The 15,722-nt window shown below is 40.8% G+C and overlaps 1 protein-coding gene across 2 annotated transcripts in view; it reads left to right on the top strand.

Annotated features, from left to right (window-relative positions):
• The window catches only part of B3GLCT (beta 3-glucosyltransferase), a 125,601-nt gene that overhangs the window by 31,658 nt on the left and 78,221 nt on the right, over positions 1-15,722 (top strand). For both annotated transcript variants that reach the window (XM_055360351.2, XM_031001436.3), the window contains exon 5: positions 15,560-15,636. In XM_055360351.2, the coding sequence (XP_055216326.2) occupies positions 15,560-15,636 (77 nt within the window). The remainder of the gene's footprint in view (positions 1-15,559; positions 15,637-15,722) is intronic.

Raw genomic sequence — 15,722 nt, forward strand, 5'->3', positions numbered from 1 at the left:
TCCCCATTTAATCCATACCAGTGGTCCTTTCCATGGATACAGATAGCGACGCCCCTTGCCATCCAAGTCTAGTTGATTGCGTATGCCCCTATACTTCCTCTACTGTTCATCTACTCTTATTTTATTTTTGGCCAATTTTGTTTCTGTGCAAATGGATATTCATTGCTGGCTCTCTACCTGCCTTTCCCCTTCTGTTCTTCTGGGAAGAGCAGTTTTTAGAGCACCTTCGATCAGGGCAGTGTTCCTGGGACTTGGTTTACAGCGGGGATAAGGCATGTGGGTACGTTTTGGTGGGAAGCGATAGAAATTATAAAGTATTCCTTCTTCTCCTCCTCCCCTTAGGAAAAATGAGAGTTGGCAGGGTGTTGCTGGGGGCTGGGTATGCCTGCTTCTTTGAGAGGCCCTGGGGCTCCGCAAAGGATAGGGCCCAGGTACAAGAGCATTGGATGCTTAAAACTGACTCTAGGCTCTGGGGAGGATGGTTAGAGGTTCCCGTGTAAGCTGAACTTGGCAGTTGTATTTAGGAATGGAGAATGTGTTATAGCTTCTCTTTGGTGTCTGTCAGGATTGAGGCAAGATGGTAGGCAGCTGAGCAGGTGTGGATTCAGCAGAGCAGAAGGAACCTCCATTGCTTGTTACCTTGTGCCAAGACAGTTGCACCAGAGCTTATTAACTGAAGTTCCTGTCTCTAGATCCCAGCTTCATCTTCCACCGCTCATCCCCTTGTGCTTTATTTGCCAGTAACTTCAAACTAGTATATGGTTCTAGGATCACTTGCCATATTAGTCCATCTTTGCATCGCTATAAAGAAATACCTGAGACTGGGTCATTTATAAAGAAAAGAAGTTTACTTGGCTTATGGTTCCGTAGGCTGTACAGGAAGCATGACAGCTTCTGGGGAGGCCTCAGGAAACTTTCAATCATGGCAGAAGGTGAAGGGGAAGCAGGCACATCTTATGTGGCTGGAGCAGGAGGGTTAGAGAGAGAGGGGAGGTGCTACACACTTTTAAGCAATCACATCTCTCAATAACTCACTCTCCTCATGACAGTACCAAGGGGGATGATGTTAAACCATGAGAAACTGCCCCCATGATCCAGTCACCTCCCTCCAGGCCCTACTTCCAACATTGGGGATTACAATTCCACATGAGATTTGGGTGGGGACACAGATTCAGACCATATCACATGCTATGCCCCTGTGGTTTTGTATATTGTAGATCCTGTCTTCTTGTCAAGCTCATGTATCCCCGTAAAGGTTTTCCATGCACCATCTTGAGCCGCCGTGCTAAGCTACTTCCTTTTTGGTTCCACTTTTGTATCTTGGACAAACTTCTATTGTATACTTTTCATTGTGTATTATTTGTTACCTGTCTCTTTTACAAATTTTGAGAGCAGAGAATAGACTATGTCTTATGAGTTGATTCTTCAGAACCAAGCACTGAATCCTTGAAATTCATGATCTTTTCTTTCCCAGAGTTACTTTCTTCTCTATTGTAATAGAAGTTTCCTTGTATTTCTCCTACATACAGTATGGACCTTCGGCCGTACGTACGCATGCATGCACACACATGCTGTATTAAATCACAAGTTCTTTGAAGGCAGACACTTCTTTTGATCCTTCCATAGCACCTTGAACATAGTAGGTATTCAGCATATGGCAATTGAATTGACTCTAAGAAATTTATCAAATGAAAATGAAAATTTAAGTAACTTATGTATTTTATTCCTGTTAACTCTTAAATGGATAATGGCCAACCTCCCCCTTATTAAATATAGGAGCTATTTACTTCTCTCAGTGAAACCACAGAGTTTAGGAAGAAGAGTAGAAAAAAAATTAGGTATGAGTTGGTTCTAGAAAAATATGATGTTATGAATAATTAAATCTTTTGGAGATAATATGAAAAAGAACCAGAAGATTCACTTGACTAACACAGACAACATAATAGTGACTTAAAGAAGATGGAAATCCTTCAGTATTGAAACAAAATTAAAAAAAAAGAAAGATGGAAGATGTACTTCTCCCCACCCAACAGTCTAGTTGGTGGGGGCCTGGGGAGGCAGCTCTGCTCCAGGTTCCTCTGTCCTGTTACTTGGATGAAGTGTCTTGTCCTGCTTGGTTGAAGCTGACCTACATTCTGCATTCCAGTGTGTGTAGGCCAAGCTGCTTCCTTTTAAGGATTTTGTACCTTGCAGCTGTATATGTTGTGTCCCTTTATGTACCTATGTCCAGGATATATCATGTGGGTACACTTGGGCTGGGAAGTGTAATGTCTAGTTGGGTGGCCCTGGATTCAGCTAGAACTCAAGGGGTTCTAATCTTTAGAAGGGAAAGGGAGCATGGATACAGAGGGACAAATCAATGTCTCTGCCAAAGTCAGGATTTTGTTTTCATATCAAGGACTCACTTAGTCTACAGAATTTATCTATGAACCTCTCATTCATTCTTTTGGTATTTGAAGACATACTACGGGCAAAGTACTGGGGATACAAAGATCAACAAGACATAGTCTTGGTACTTGAAGAATGCACAGTCCCAGAGAGGAGAAGGGCCATCAGCAGGCAGTTTTTCTTTTCTTTTTTTTTTTCTTTTCCTTTGGTTTTGAGATGGAGTCTCACTCTGTCACCCAGGCTGGAGTGCAGTGGCGTCATCTCAGCTCACTGCAAGCTCCGCCTCCCGGGTTCATGCCATTCTCCTGCCTCAGCCTCCCGAGTAGCTGGGACTACAGGCACCCGCCACCACACCTGGCTAATTTTTTTTTGTATTTTTAGTAGAGACGGGGTTTCACCATGTTAGCCAGGATGGTGTTGATCTCCTGACCTCGTAATCTTCCTGCCTCGGCCTCCCAAAGTGCTGGGATTACAGGCGTGAGCCACCGTGCCCGGCCAAGCAGGCACTTTTCAAGCAAGGTGGAAGAGCAGTGATAGAAGGGTACTTGGGACACAAAGGAGGGCCCCTACCATGGTGAAGTGGGGCAGGGGAGCTGAGGAGGGGATGTGATGCTCAAGGAGGGATTTCTGAAAGTGCTGAGCCTGGAACTGAGCCTACCTATTAGGCACTAGCTAGGTTGAGGCTGAGGTGGGAGGGGAGGGCTTTCAGGGTAAGGAGGACAGCAGGTAAGGTGGCCAGGTGAGAGGTGGAAGCACAGCTGTGTGGGCTGTGATGCTGTCCTGGGGCCAGTGGATGGGGGGTGGCAGTGTGGGCCACAGGCCTGGGAAGTCAGGAGGGATCATGGTCACGCAGAATTGTATGTCCTCTGGGGAGCCAGGCTTCTCTGGGGCTTCTCTGAGGGCCCTCCTGGTATTCTGAGGTGTATCTCTTTGGTATACAGGTGTTTAGCGTCTCTCGTCTCTGGCAATACATGTAGCAGTGACCCTGGTCACTATTACAGTTAAAAGTGCCCCTTGGTTGAGGATTACTACCAGGGAGTGCCGTTAGGGAGTAGACCTGGTAGAGTTTGTGTTTTAAAACCATCCCCTGGTGACCTTAGGGAGAATGGCATTAAGAGAGCCAGGACTGGGTGAGGAACCTCATTCTAAGGTCGTGGGACTAGTCTTGGGCCATGCTGCACAGGGCGGGTTGCAGACTGCTGTGTGCCCTCCACCACAGCAGTTTGAGAAGCTCTGGGCTGAGGACAGGGCCATGGATCTGGCTGGGGGTGGCGTAGGGGTGCTGCAGGGCCAGAATGGTGGGAGATGGACCCAGGCTGGAGAGAATGGCAGGGATGCTTCCAGCTGGGACTCAGATGAGGTGGGGCTGCTGAGTGAGATTGAGGACAGGTTCTCAGGTTTAGAGGGTGATGATGACTTTGGGTGTCATATCTGAAGTGAGGGTGTGAGTAGCTGGAGGCTGGATATTTGTTTTACGCTCAGGAGAAAGATTTGGCCAGAAGATGGTAGATTTGAGAGTCAGCAGCATACATAGGTAGTGGCTGGAAGCTTGAAGGTGCTGCTTCCAGGGGAAGCCATGCGCCCTGCGGGAAGACCAGTGTCTAGGGGCTGGGCAGAGTCAGAGCAGACTGAAGGGCCATACGAAGGGATACAGAGAGGAGAGGTGGTGTGGGATGCTGGCTACCTGAGGACTGGCCTGTCAAATTGCCATCAGTAATGCGACATTCTCTGGAGAGGCCTCAGAGAGACTGGTCTCAGACTGCCTGACTAATTGGGACTGTGGCCTGCGCACTGACCTCAGGATGCATCCCACTCAGTGTGCTTTGTTGTTGCTGGCACCGCCACTGTTATTATTTTTTAATTGTAATAAAAAAACACCTAAAATGCACGTCTTAAGTGTACAACTCAGCAGTGTCAAGTGGAATCATGTTGTGTAACAGATCTCCAGAGCTTTTTTATCTTGTGAAACTAAAATCTGTACACATTGAACAACTCCCCATTCCTCCCTCCCCCAGCCCCTGGCTACCACCATTCTACTTGCTGTTTCTGTGAATTTGATTTTTCTAGATTTCTCAAAGAGTGGAGTCATAGGTATTTGTCCTTTTGCGACTGGCTTCTGTCACTTACTAATGCCTTCAGAATTTATGACAGACTCTGTTGTTGCAGGTAACCTCAGTCCACTGTGATGGACATTTTCATCTGTAGACACCTGTTTCCTTGGATGTTCATTTGGCATTTCACGTATGCACCCCCAAGGTGTACTTTGTCCTTCAGTGTATCTGTTCTGCCTTCAGGCTCCAGAGGGAGGTGGGACCTGTTCCCTATTCCTTTTTGCATCCCCCATAGCACGTAGTGGATTGCCAAACACACATAGCATTAGAACCTGTATTTCCATTGATTCATTGTCCTTAGCTTTTGAAGCTTAGGAAATAGCTACATTTCTTTAAAGTATTTGACTTTTTAGTGCTTTATTCTATGCATCTGTTTAGCTTTATCACGCTTATACTTAATTTTTATTGTCCTTTATTTGCAGTTTTCTGTTTAGACAACCTGTTGAGTAGGAGACTTAGATTGCCACTAGGTGGCAACATTGGTTTTACATTTAAAGGCATGTAATTAACCAATATTGTTAGGCAATGCACCCCCATCACCCCCAGCATTTAATTTCTGTGATAGTAAGTAGAGCCTAGACTAAAGCAATAAGGAAGCTTCCCTTTAATTATAAGAAGGTCGGTTATTGTTCTGAAATTCTTTGCTTGGATGAAGCCGGCTAAGAGCACCCAAGTAGTTATGACCAAACTTTAATTTGCTCACAAGATCCAGAGGGAGCTGTTACAGCTTAGGTAATTTCAATTTTGGGTTAACAAGTCTTTTGGAAGTTGAACTGTCCAGAAAGATTTTAAGGTTTGCAATTATACTTGATTCTGGATCATTTTTTCTTTTACAGAGATTTTTATGCCACATGTATGATTAAAAGTTGACTTTATTCCATGAATAGCACTTTAGAGATCCATGAATGGGGCCAAGTATGGTGGTTCACGCCTGTAATCCCAGCACCTTGGGAGGCCAAGGCGGGCGGATCACCTGAGGTCTGGAGTTCAAGACCAGCCTGGCCAACATGGTGAAACCCTGTCTATACAAAAATACAAAAATTAGCCGGTCGTGGTGGCCGGCTCCTGTAATCCCAGCTACTCTGGAGGCAGAGGCAGGAGAGTTGCCTGGACCTAGGAGGCGGAGGTCGCAGTGACCCGAGATCGCACCACAGCACTCCGGCCTGGGCAACAGAGCGAGACTCCATCTCAAAAAAAAAAAAAAAGAGAGATCCAAGAACAAGAATGGCTGACAGCTAACGTAGGGTCTGTAGACAATACTTAGGGGGCAATGATGAGATAACTTCACCTGGAACTAAATGAAAATAGAGAAATAAGATCAACTACGGAGAATTAAATGCTGAAATTCACAAAGCATAGGGAGGCAAAGTCACTTTAAAGAGGCAGGAGGGCTCCTTAGTTAAAACTTAGCTGGAGGCTGTTTTTTTTTTTTAAGATGGAGTTTTGCTTCTGTTTCCCAGGCTGGAGTGCAGTGGTGCGATCTCAGCTCACTGCAACCTCTGCCTTCTGGGTTCAAGCGATTCTCCTGCCTCAGTCTCCAGAGCAGCTGGAGTTACAGGTGCCTGCTACCACGCCTGGCTGATTTTTTGTATTTTTAGTTGAGACAGGGTTTCACCATGTTGGCCAGGCTTCTCTCGAACTCCTGACCTCAGGCGACCCACGCGCCTTGGCCTCCCGAAATGCTGGGATTACAGGTGTGAGCCACCGTGCCCCGTCTACTGGAGGCTGTTTTAAGAAATGGGCATGCTCAAGAAAGAACTGGTGACTCAGTCAGCTGTGGGAGCTGAGAAAGGGAAAAACTAAGAGGCAGAAGTTGTCGGCGTCCCAGTGCTGTGGTGGGAGCAGGCTGGCTCCTCAAAGGGGTGTCTCAGCAGCTTGGTGTGGCAGGTATGCACCGTGCCTGTAAGGGACGGGATGTCTGGGACCCTCATGTCACCTGGGACCCCAACTATGAAGCATGAAGGTTGCAATTTTGGTTTCTTCATCAATTTGCCCACCATGAACATTCGTAAAAGTTGCTTGGTGAGGCAGAAGTCAGCAGTAAGTTTTATCATTTGAATATTTATCTGATAGCTCAAAATATATATTCCTCCCACAATACCAGATGTCTAGAACTGCTGTTTAGTCATTACTCTGTCAGGTTGCACTTGACTACAAAGTCTGCCCAAAAATTAAGGTGCAAAAATTTAATGACTTCTGTGATGATGCATCTGTTTCCAGCTATTCTGTTTGCTTAGGCAAGTCATTACCTATGCCTGTTTTGCCTCAAGGTGCTAAAATGCAGCCTTATTAAAAACGCAAACATTTTTCATCATTACAGCATGAATCTAAAAAGAAAGAGCCTAAACTAACTTTTTATCTGACATTTAATACTGTGTGCGGAGTTGTTAGTAGAAGAGTTAAACTGTTTCCCTTGTTTTCTGCAACAAGGGTCATTGTAAGTAGTCATTTCCATCTCCAGTTTTGAAGCTTATCATGCAGTTATAATGGCGCTGAGGTTGATAATTATATGTTCTTTCCAATCTATAACTCAGCTGACTTCATCAGGTTCTATTCTATGTGCAGAGTATCATTCAAAGTTGCTCTGTCACAAAGGATTAGAAAGGAATTTAGTAGAATGCATATTCTTGTTTTTATAAAGTAGATGGTAACTATTTCATAATATAAGTGAGTATATCATTAAGCAGAAATTGTAAGTACAGAATCAGTGTTTTAAAGAATCCACTCAATAGACCAGGTGCACCTGTAGTCCCACCTACTCAGGAGGCTGAGGCAGGAGGATTGCTTGAACCTAAGTTTGAGACCACCTTGGGCAACATAGCAAGACCCCATCTCAAAAGAAAAAAAAATTGACTCAACAAATATTAATTGAGCATCTATGGTTATATTAGTCATTTTTGAATGCAAAAAGACATCTGTAGACAACACATGGGGGCCTTGAGAATGACGATAACGTGTTTGAAGCTGTGTAGCAATATGTAAAAAGTTTGAGTTGACGCTGTGCTAATTGTGCATGTGAAGCCTGAGAGGAGAATGAGGGAAGACTTTTGTGAAATCACTCAGGAAAGACAGGGAAAATGAGCCAGAGGACGTAGGTTTAGAACATAGTTCTGGAAGATGAAGACATGAATTGCCAGAAGGTCTACTTTTGGGATGCCAAGTAGGAACTGGAATTTGTAAGGGAACAGTTTGTAGGATGGGTAAAGTGTGTGTTGGGAGTGGAATGTGATCTTTGTAGATTGCAGTGAATGGAAAGGAGGGTCGGTGAGAGTGGGGATGTGGCTGATGACTACGGCTTCCTAAATGCAGATCTGCACATGGAAGAATACAGAGTTTGAAGAAGAGCTATTTTTTTCCCTGTTTTTTTCCTCCCTGTGTCACAGATGGAAGGGTAATGTGAAGTGATCGAGACTGACTATTTAAAGAGGTATGTGAACTAAAAGCAAAGTGGAGGTGAGACAGACAGAAACCCATAAGGAGAGTTTGTGCAATGATCTAATAAATCACCTGCTTGAGTTTATTTTGTTCAGATGCCTATTATGTGCACTGCATCTGTGTCAATTATGATTTGACATCTGTTTTTTTGACTTAAAATTCCTTCTGGAGTGGATATTTGTGTAAAAATTCTTATATTAAATATTTTGTTAGTTACATGAAACAAAAGAGCAAACAGCTCAGGTTCTAGAGATGATACTGTTAAGTATCTTGAATTTATGTTGTGATGGCAAAGCTGTCACCTGAGTCTTTTTTTTTTTTTCCTTCTGGAACCTGGGGTCTAGCCACCAAGGGGATCCCATGCTGAAATAATCTTTCCTGTAGTTTCAAAAGCATATTAACACCTGTCTAAAACCATTGTTGTTCTCCAGAGGAACTTTACATAAGATTAAATTGGAAACAGTGAAGGAGAGAAGATAAAGCATAATTGCATTGCTTTCAGTAGGTTCTAGTAAAGCAAGAATCCGGGCACCATTTGAAGACACTAAAGTAGGAACTTTAACCTCAGCACAAGGCCAGGGTCTTGCTTGCCCAGGGAAGCACTTTGGATGGGGAGCAGAGAAGTAAGCCACTGTAGAAGGAATATTTGGGGAGAGGGGTAGGACAGTGTTTAGAATTAAGGCAGGAGCTGAGAAATAGGCAGAACCAGAGATACATTATGGTTCCAGGCAAGGCAACCTGCAAATACTGCCCCCTCCTCTAAAAAAAAATCAGAAGTCAGGATGCTTAAAAGGGTTTCATTATTGGGGGCAGAGGTCGGGGGGTCAGAGGTTGGATTACATTTTCTGCTTTAGACCAAATGGAGCTAACCTAGCTGCCTAGAGACCTCTATACTCTCTCCACCCTGAACTATATAGCTTTTGAAGAGAACTGACACTTCTAATTTTGTCGCCTTTTGTGGTGAGACTATAAACCCTTTATTTTAAACCTGGCATAGTCTCAACCTTACAAATTATTTTTTTTCCTGCTGTTTGCGGAAAGTTTTGGAAATCACTATTTTTCTTGAAAAGAGTTAGGCCCTTGCCTCGTTAGTTTTTTTTTTTTTTTTTTAAAAACACCTGATTTTCATTTGTTAAGCCAGGAGAGCTAGCAAAGCCTTTCGTAGATTAGTGTAAAGAAGCTTGAGAAAGATGGCCTGGCGTTTTCTAATTTCAGAATTTTTTTTTATTCACAGGGAGACTCTGTGAGTTACTTCATTAAAAGGTTAACTTTGAGAGTCATGAGTGTGATTTATTGCCTCAGTTTTTTGATGCTGTATATCATTACACTTTTCTTTTGAAGTGAAAGGATTTGGATGCTTAATAGTTTACTAAAAGTTCATTTTATTTTTAGAAATTTATAGGCATTAATTGTATTTTTATTTATTAAATTCCAGACTTTATTGCATTGCTGTTGAATGCAAATTTATCGACCCATTCATTCAACAAATATTGATTGAATACTTACTTTGGGCAACGGCCTGGACAGGATGCTCCAGGAGAAAATAGAATTTTTTTTTATACACATTCTCTCACTTAAATAATACTGTCCTTTTTCACATATACAACTAGCATTCTTAGAAACATCTTTTATACATGTGTCTTTATATAGAACTTCATGCATCACAGGAAATAGAACATTGAGATTCAAGGCCAAGTTGCTCAACAGTAATGAAATCTTCACACCATTTGGAAGGCTGTGTCGTGACCCTTTGTCTCTCTTTGGTTGCCCAGCATTTGAACCCCTTTGCTTCCTGGAGAAGTCTACACCCTGTGTCTGGAGGGAGCTGGGGCTCAGCCCATTAAGGCAGACGGAGGCCAGGTGCTCGGGCTTCCCAAGCTCAGGGGAGGGTGGGCCTCCCTTCCAGCATGGCATGTTGGATGAGTATGGAGCTGGAGACCCCAAGAAGCAGGTAGCTTTAGACCTTCCTCCTCTGGGTGTCTAGTGGTGACAGTGGAGGCCAAGTGCAAAGCCAGCACATGCAACTGTGCAGAGGAGGTGGGGGCTCCATGAACATGGTGCCAGTGATGTGTGATGCCCAGCAGGGATGGCCTCTCCAGGGTGTAGGTCACTGTAGACTGTGCCATGCCCAGTGCCTATTGCTGGAAATGGCACCTGCCCTCCAGGAGGCTCATTCTAGTGGGGGGAGCAGGTCATTCCACTGGTTGAATTGCTGTATGAATCAGTACAAACATGGCCCCCTGAGAACATAGGCAAGGAAAGCTGTGACCCCATCTGGACATGCCAGTAAAGGCTTTTTTATGGCATTTGAACTAAGCCTTGAAGAAATGTAGTATAAGTTTGGTAGACTCCCATCTTGGGCAGCTTGAGTACTGTCACTGAAGGCGGCAATACATCGTGGATGTCACTGGATATTAGGGAATGGATGAAGAAAAGAGGATGAGCTACTCTCAGCTAAGATGATGAGTTCATTTTTGGAAAGGTGGAGTTTGAGGGATTAGTGAGACATCTAGTTTATGGGCCCAGGGTTTGGAGTAGAGAGAGTTGGAAACTACAGTAGTTATTGTAGCTTTTTTTGAGTGCTCATCATCATCGTTATTTAATTTAGTGCTCATATTGGTACACTATGCTATGCTGTTTTCAAGCATCAGCTCATTTAACTCTATGAATTAGTTGCTGTTATTCTTGCCATTTTGCAGAGAGGAAACTGAGGCTTAGAGAGATTAATAAAATAGTGGAGTCAGTCCTATACCTCAGTTCTGAGGGGATCCAAAGCCTATTCTCTCTGCCTTGCTGCCTCCTGACTTGCAGGTGGGGCCATGATCCCTCGTGCAGCAGAGCCGTGTTGATAGGTAAACAGTGTCCTATTCAGTCTGTCTCTTGATATGGCTCTGTTCTTATGGCTTCTATCCCAGACATTATATTGTAGATTTATTTGCTTGTTGCCTGTCTCCCTCATGAGAACATGAGATCCAATAGGGCAGGGACTCTGCCTGTCTTATCACAGCTGTTTACTGTATTCCTAGAACAGTACCTGGTACATAGTAGTTGCTAAAAATTATTGCAAAATTGATGATATTGTTGATAGTCATCACATGCTTACCACATGCCAAGTGCCTGGCATGTATTAACTCACTTGCTCCCCTTTGCTGTTGTCATCTCACATGAGAGAATGAGGTGGCGGAGCCACAACTAGGATAAGGAACTCACTCGAGTTGCATGGCTCAGAAGAAATAGAGCCAGGATTCAGAGGAAGGAATTTGGCTCCAAAAATCAGATCCTTAAATACTGAGCTTTACAGCCTTTTGTGAGTGAATGAATTATTAGTTAAAATAGATTTATATGAGCTGTAAAATGGACGGAGTAATGCTTTTCAAAGTAAATTGTTCATAAAAATAAAAATTTCTAAATAATGAGGTAATATTTTATCTTGTTAGGAAAGGACATTTAATGATTAAGACAGGTATCTAGAGAAATCTTTTCTTTTTTTTGTAATATAGACTCAGATTCCTAGAAGGTATGTTATTATAACATCACATATAATCTGCTGGGGGCCATAAATGAATACTGGATTTCTAAAGGCTAGTAAATCTGTCTGATACATGTTGCAAATAGCATATTACAGATCTCTGTTATCCTCGTAAGACATACCTACCTCTTACAGAAGAAATTGTAACAATAAACAGATGTTAATTTTCACCATAATTTATTTGTTGTTCTAAAAGCTCAGTTCAGTGCCTCAGAATGATGTAATAGTTGGAATTTAGACATACAGTTGAAATGGAATCAGTCTTAAAAGTTCAGTTTTTTAGAACCTTTGCCTAATGCTGATCTTACTTTCTAGTTTAGCGTGTAGTCTGAATAATAAAACTGAATGAGACCATAAACCCATGTACTTCTAGGTTTAGAGGTTAAATTAAGGACAAATGACAAATACTGGCAAATAGTCTGTTGACAAGGGAAAGACCAGCAGCATGTAGTTTAATTGTTGAATTATTTCCAGACATGCAGAAAAACTAAAATGGTTCAAAACCAAATCTGCTGAATAATTAAGGTTATTTATGATATTTTATATATTCATCTATTTTAATCCATGTTCAAATGTTAGCTTTTTCATTCATACTATTAATATTTCTACATATAAATTTTTAATGATTTCCCCTCCATGTCAAGAATAATGGCCCTTCATCATTCTAAAAATATTGTGAGAATACTCAGCTGTGATATTGGAATCAAACCCCTTTCCCAAATGAGGATGATGAATATGTATAAGAACCAACTAATGAATTAGAATGTTGGTTTTAAATTTGTTTGCTCTCAATAATTATTAGCTGCTTTAAATATGAATTCATGCCTTGATAACAAATATGTTCCAAGGAAGTACCGACTGAAATTTCAGTAGGCTTTCTGTCTTCAAAGTGACTATGATACCAGTGGATGCTGATAAAGGCAGACTTTAATTCGAAGAGATAAATAGAGTTGACATGAAAGTTTAAATTACTGCAAGCGACCTTTTCATTTTCTTTCCCTTTTCTGTCATTTATCCATATTTGATCATTTGTATTTTTAGCTCCTTTATGCCTGCCTGTTACGGCATTATCTCATTATCGAGAGAATTTTGAATTACCTTTTAGGTTTGAAATAGTAGCATGATTAGGCATCATTTAGATTGACGACAGTTGTTGCATGCATGAATGCCTTTACTATGTCTTTATTCCAGACAGCTCTTGGTAATGTTGATATAACATTTTCTTATTTTCCCCTTGAATTTTAATTTGAAAACTATTTCTTAGTTATTCAGCCAGTTACTTATTTAAAAACTTGCTTTGAGACTGGGCACGGTGGCTCATGCCTGTAATCCCAGCACTTTGGGAGGCCGAGGCGGGTGGATCACCTGAAATCAGGAGTTTGAGACCAGCCTGGCCAACATGGTGAAACCCTGTCTCTATTAATAACACAAAAATTAGCCAGGCGTGGTGGTGCACCCCTGTAATCCCAGCTACTCGGGAGGCTGAGGCAAGAGAATCACTTGAACCTGGGAGGCAGAGGTTGCAGTGAGCCGAGATTGTGCCATTGCACTACAGCCTGGGTGACAAGAGCGAAACTCTGTCTCCAAAAATAAAAATAAAAACTTGTTTTGAATCTAAAAATGGTATCATTTAGTGACACTACCTTTAAGGGGATCTAAATCTTGTGATGGCGATAGATGGAACATAAATTATTATAATCCTAAGTGGTAGGAACTGAGATAAGATCATTTGATAGAAAATTTTATTGCACCCTTTTTGATAATTACCTTTAAGGTGCTACTACATCTAAGTGTAATATTACATCTGTTTGGGTCTCTATGTGCATTCATATATATATATATGTGTATATATGTGTGTATATGTATATGACAAGAATAAAAGCTCTTGGGCATTTTTGGGGATTAGTAGATTAAAATTTATTTATAATTAAGATGACTTTGGCTTAATCAAGAGTTAATCAAGAGCAGGTTTCTGAGTGCCAAAGTAACACCTACTTTGTATTTTTGAGTACTCACCTTTGGAGAGTGTTATTAACAAGGCATGCTAGCTTTTGAAATGTTGTTATATGGAGATACAGAGAGACAGAAAATTTGACTGATCTTGTGTTCACAAACTGAAGCAAATATGAAATCTAGTATATGATTTACTAAATAAATATAATGGAGCTATGAATGACTTTAATCTACTGATAATCCATAGAGTTTATTTCAATCTAGGATGTGATTCCTTGTTTGCACTACCTAAACCTTTGCCTCCCACATTTTATGTTGTGGCAGAATTATTAATAAGCTTGTCTTCTAATCTCTCCCAGGAAAGTGCCTTTGTAGCCTTTCTGCTGAGGTTACTGTCAAGGTATCAAAGGAAGCCTTTTCTCAGTTAATAGCTGTTGATATTACATTATATGTATCCTATAACTAGGAAGTATAATACTTGTTTGGAAGTAAATTTTTGAGGTGCATTCATTTTCCTTCAATGTTTAAAAAACTTAGCTATGTTTTAATTGAAGGATTTTTAAAGCATATATCTCATTGTTCTATCATCTTGACACAAATATTTTCACTTTCTGGTTCCTCTAGTCTCTGTTCATCTAGGATTTTGTTTTATTCTTGGAATCATGTCTGGTTTTTTCTATTAAACATAAAGACATTTCTGTTATAAAGTTTTCATCATAATTTTAATTGATACATCATAACTCATTAGCTACTTTTATATAAAACTTTAAAAAGTATTTGCTATATTTCTTTTCTTGTCTAGCTCACATTTGCATTTACCCATAATTATTCCAAAGTTTTATGCAAATAGTAACGTCATTAGTTTCTTTACACATGATTTTCTGCTCTTATGTAATCCTTCATGAATATATATATTTGCTGGAATTTTAAAAAGACAATGAAAATTACTGCATAATTCAGAAGTAACAGTAGGAAGGCCCTGAATTATTTATATTGGGTAACTGCTAATTCAGCCTTAAGGTTTGCTCTTTCTAACATACCACATTGTTTGTCTGATTTAACCTGTGATTACTGTTTTTTGCATTTCATATTTCTACATGGAAGTCGAAATGAATATTATATAAAATAAATGAGATTTACTTGAAATTTAATTCCAAAGATTTACATTAAAGACTATTCTCTTCTTAAATAATAAATGTCTATGAACTTTAAGACAGCTGTGAAATCCACATCAGTGCAGTAATATTTCAGATACTTAGGTACTTGTTCTTGAATTCTTTTGTCTGTAATGGTTACTAGGAATATAGCTTTATAGCTAGTATAAAACACAGGATATAATAAAGTTTGTTGGGGGAGGAGGTTTAAGCATATGAGATATGAAATTTTTGACTTTTGGCTTTTGTAACAACTTGAAGTATAGCGAATAGTGTTTTGCTTCAAAGCTAACACTCGTAGCCTTAAAAATATTAATCTCTCTTTATATATGTATACATAATTTAAGCACAGTTGTGCCTTATTTCTGAATTTTAGTTCCTCCTATGCTTATAAATCTGTCAATTCCATTATTATGCTATTCTTATTATTGCCTGAGTAATTAAGGATTATATTTCTAGACCAAAACTTTTTGTTATCAGGGTATTTTAATGTGTTTAGAGAACTTTAAAAAGTAATTTTTGCACATGAGGTAGATCAAATATTGTATCCTCTAGTTTAGCCAAAGGGTTTTCATTTTCACATGTTCCATATGTTGTATATAAAATAAAAAACTGCTTCTGTGCCTCTGAGTTATCCCTGACTACTTCCCCCAGGCTCTTCCCTTCAAGTCACCTTCACAGATTTCAGGTTGGCTCGGAGTCACGGAAGACCCTCCTTGTAGGTCTCGAGCTCTATTTGGGTGTGTGGTTGATGCAGAGTGTAGAGGTTGCATGGATTCAGCCAAAATACTTCATTTCCAGTAGCTCCTGGAGAAAATGAGGAAAAAGAAGTGGTTTGGAGAGTACCATGTCAGGTCTCTAGAAACAGCTGCATTTTAAGCCAAGCCTTTTCTTTTTTTCTTTTTTCTTTTCTTTTCTTTTTTTTTTTTTTTAACTTTTTTTCGGAGTAGTCAATTCATACTTATCTTCTTTGATCATTGTTTTCTCAGGAGCTCCCCAGTGTCCTCCTCCTTCATCAGCTGGCTAAACAAGAAGGTGCATGGACCATACTTCCGTTGTTACCACAGTACGTTTGTTTAACTCACGTGTGAATTACTGACATTCCTACCTGAACACTTTTACGCCCTTAGTCTTTTTATTAAGAGGGTGTGG

The sequence above is a fragment of the Gorilla gorilla genome, chromosome 14 (genome assembly GCF_029281585.2).
Source record: "Gorilla gorilla gorilla isolate KB3781 chromosome 14, NHGRI_mGorGor1-v2.1_pri, whole genome shotgun sequence".
Lineage (NCBI taxonomy): Eukaryota > Metazoa > Chordata > Mammalia > Primates > Hominidae > Gorilla > Gorilla gorilla.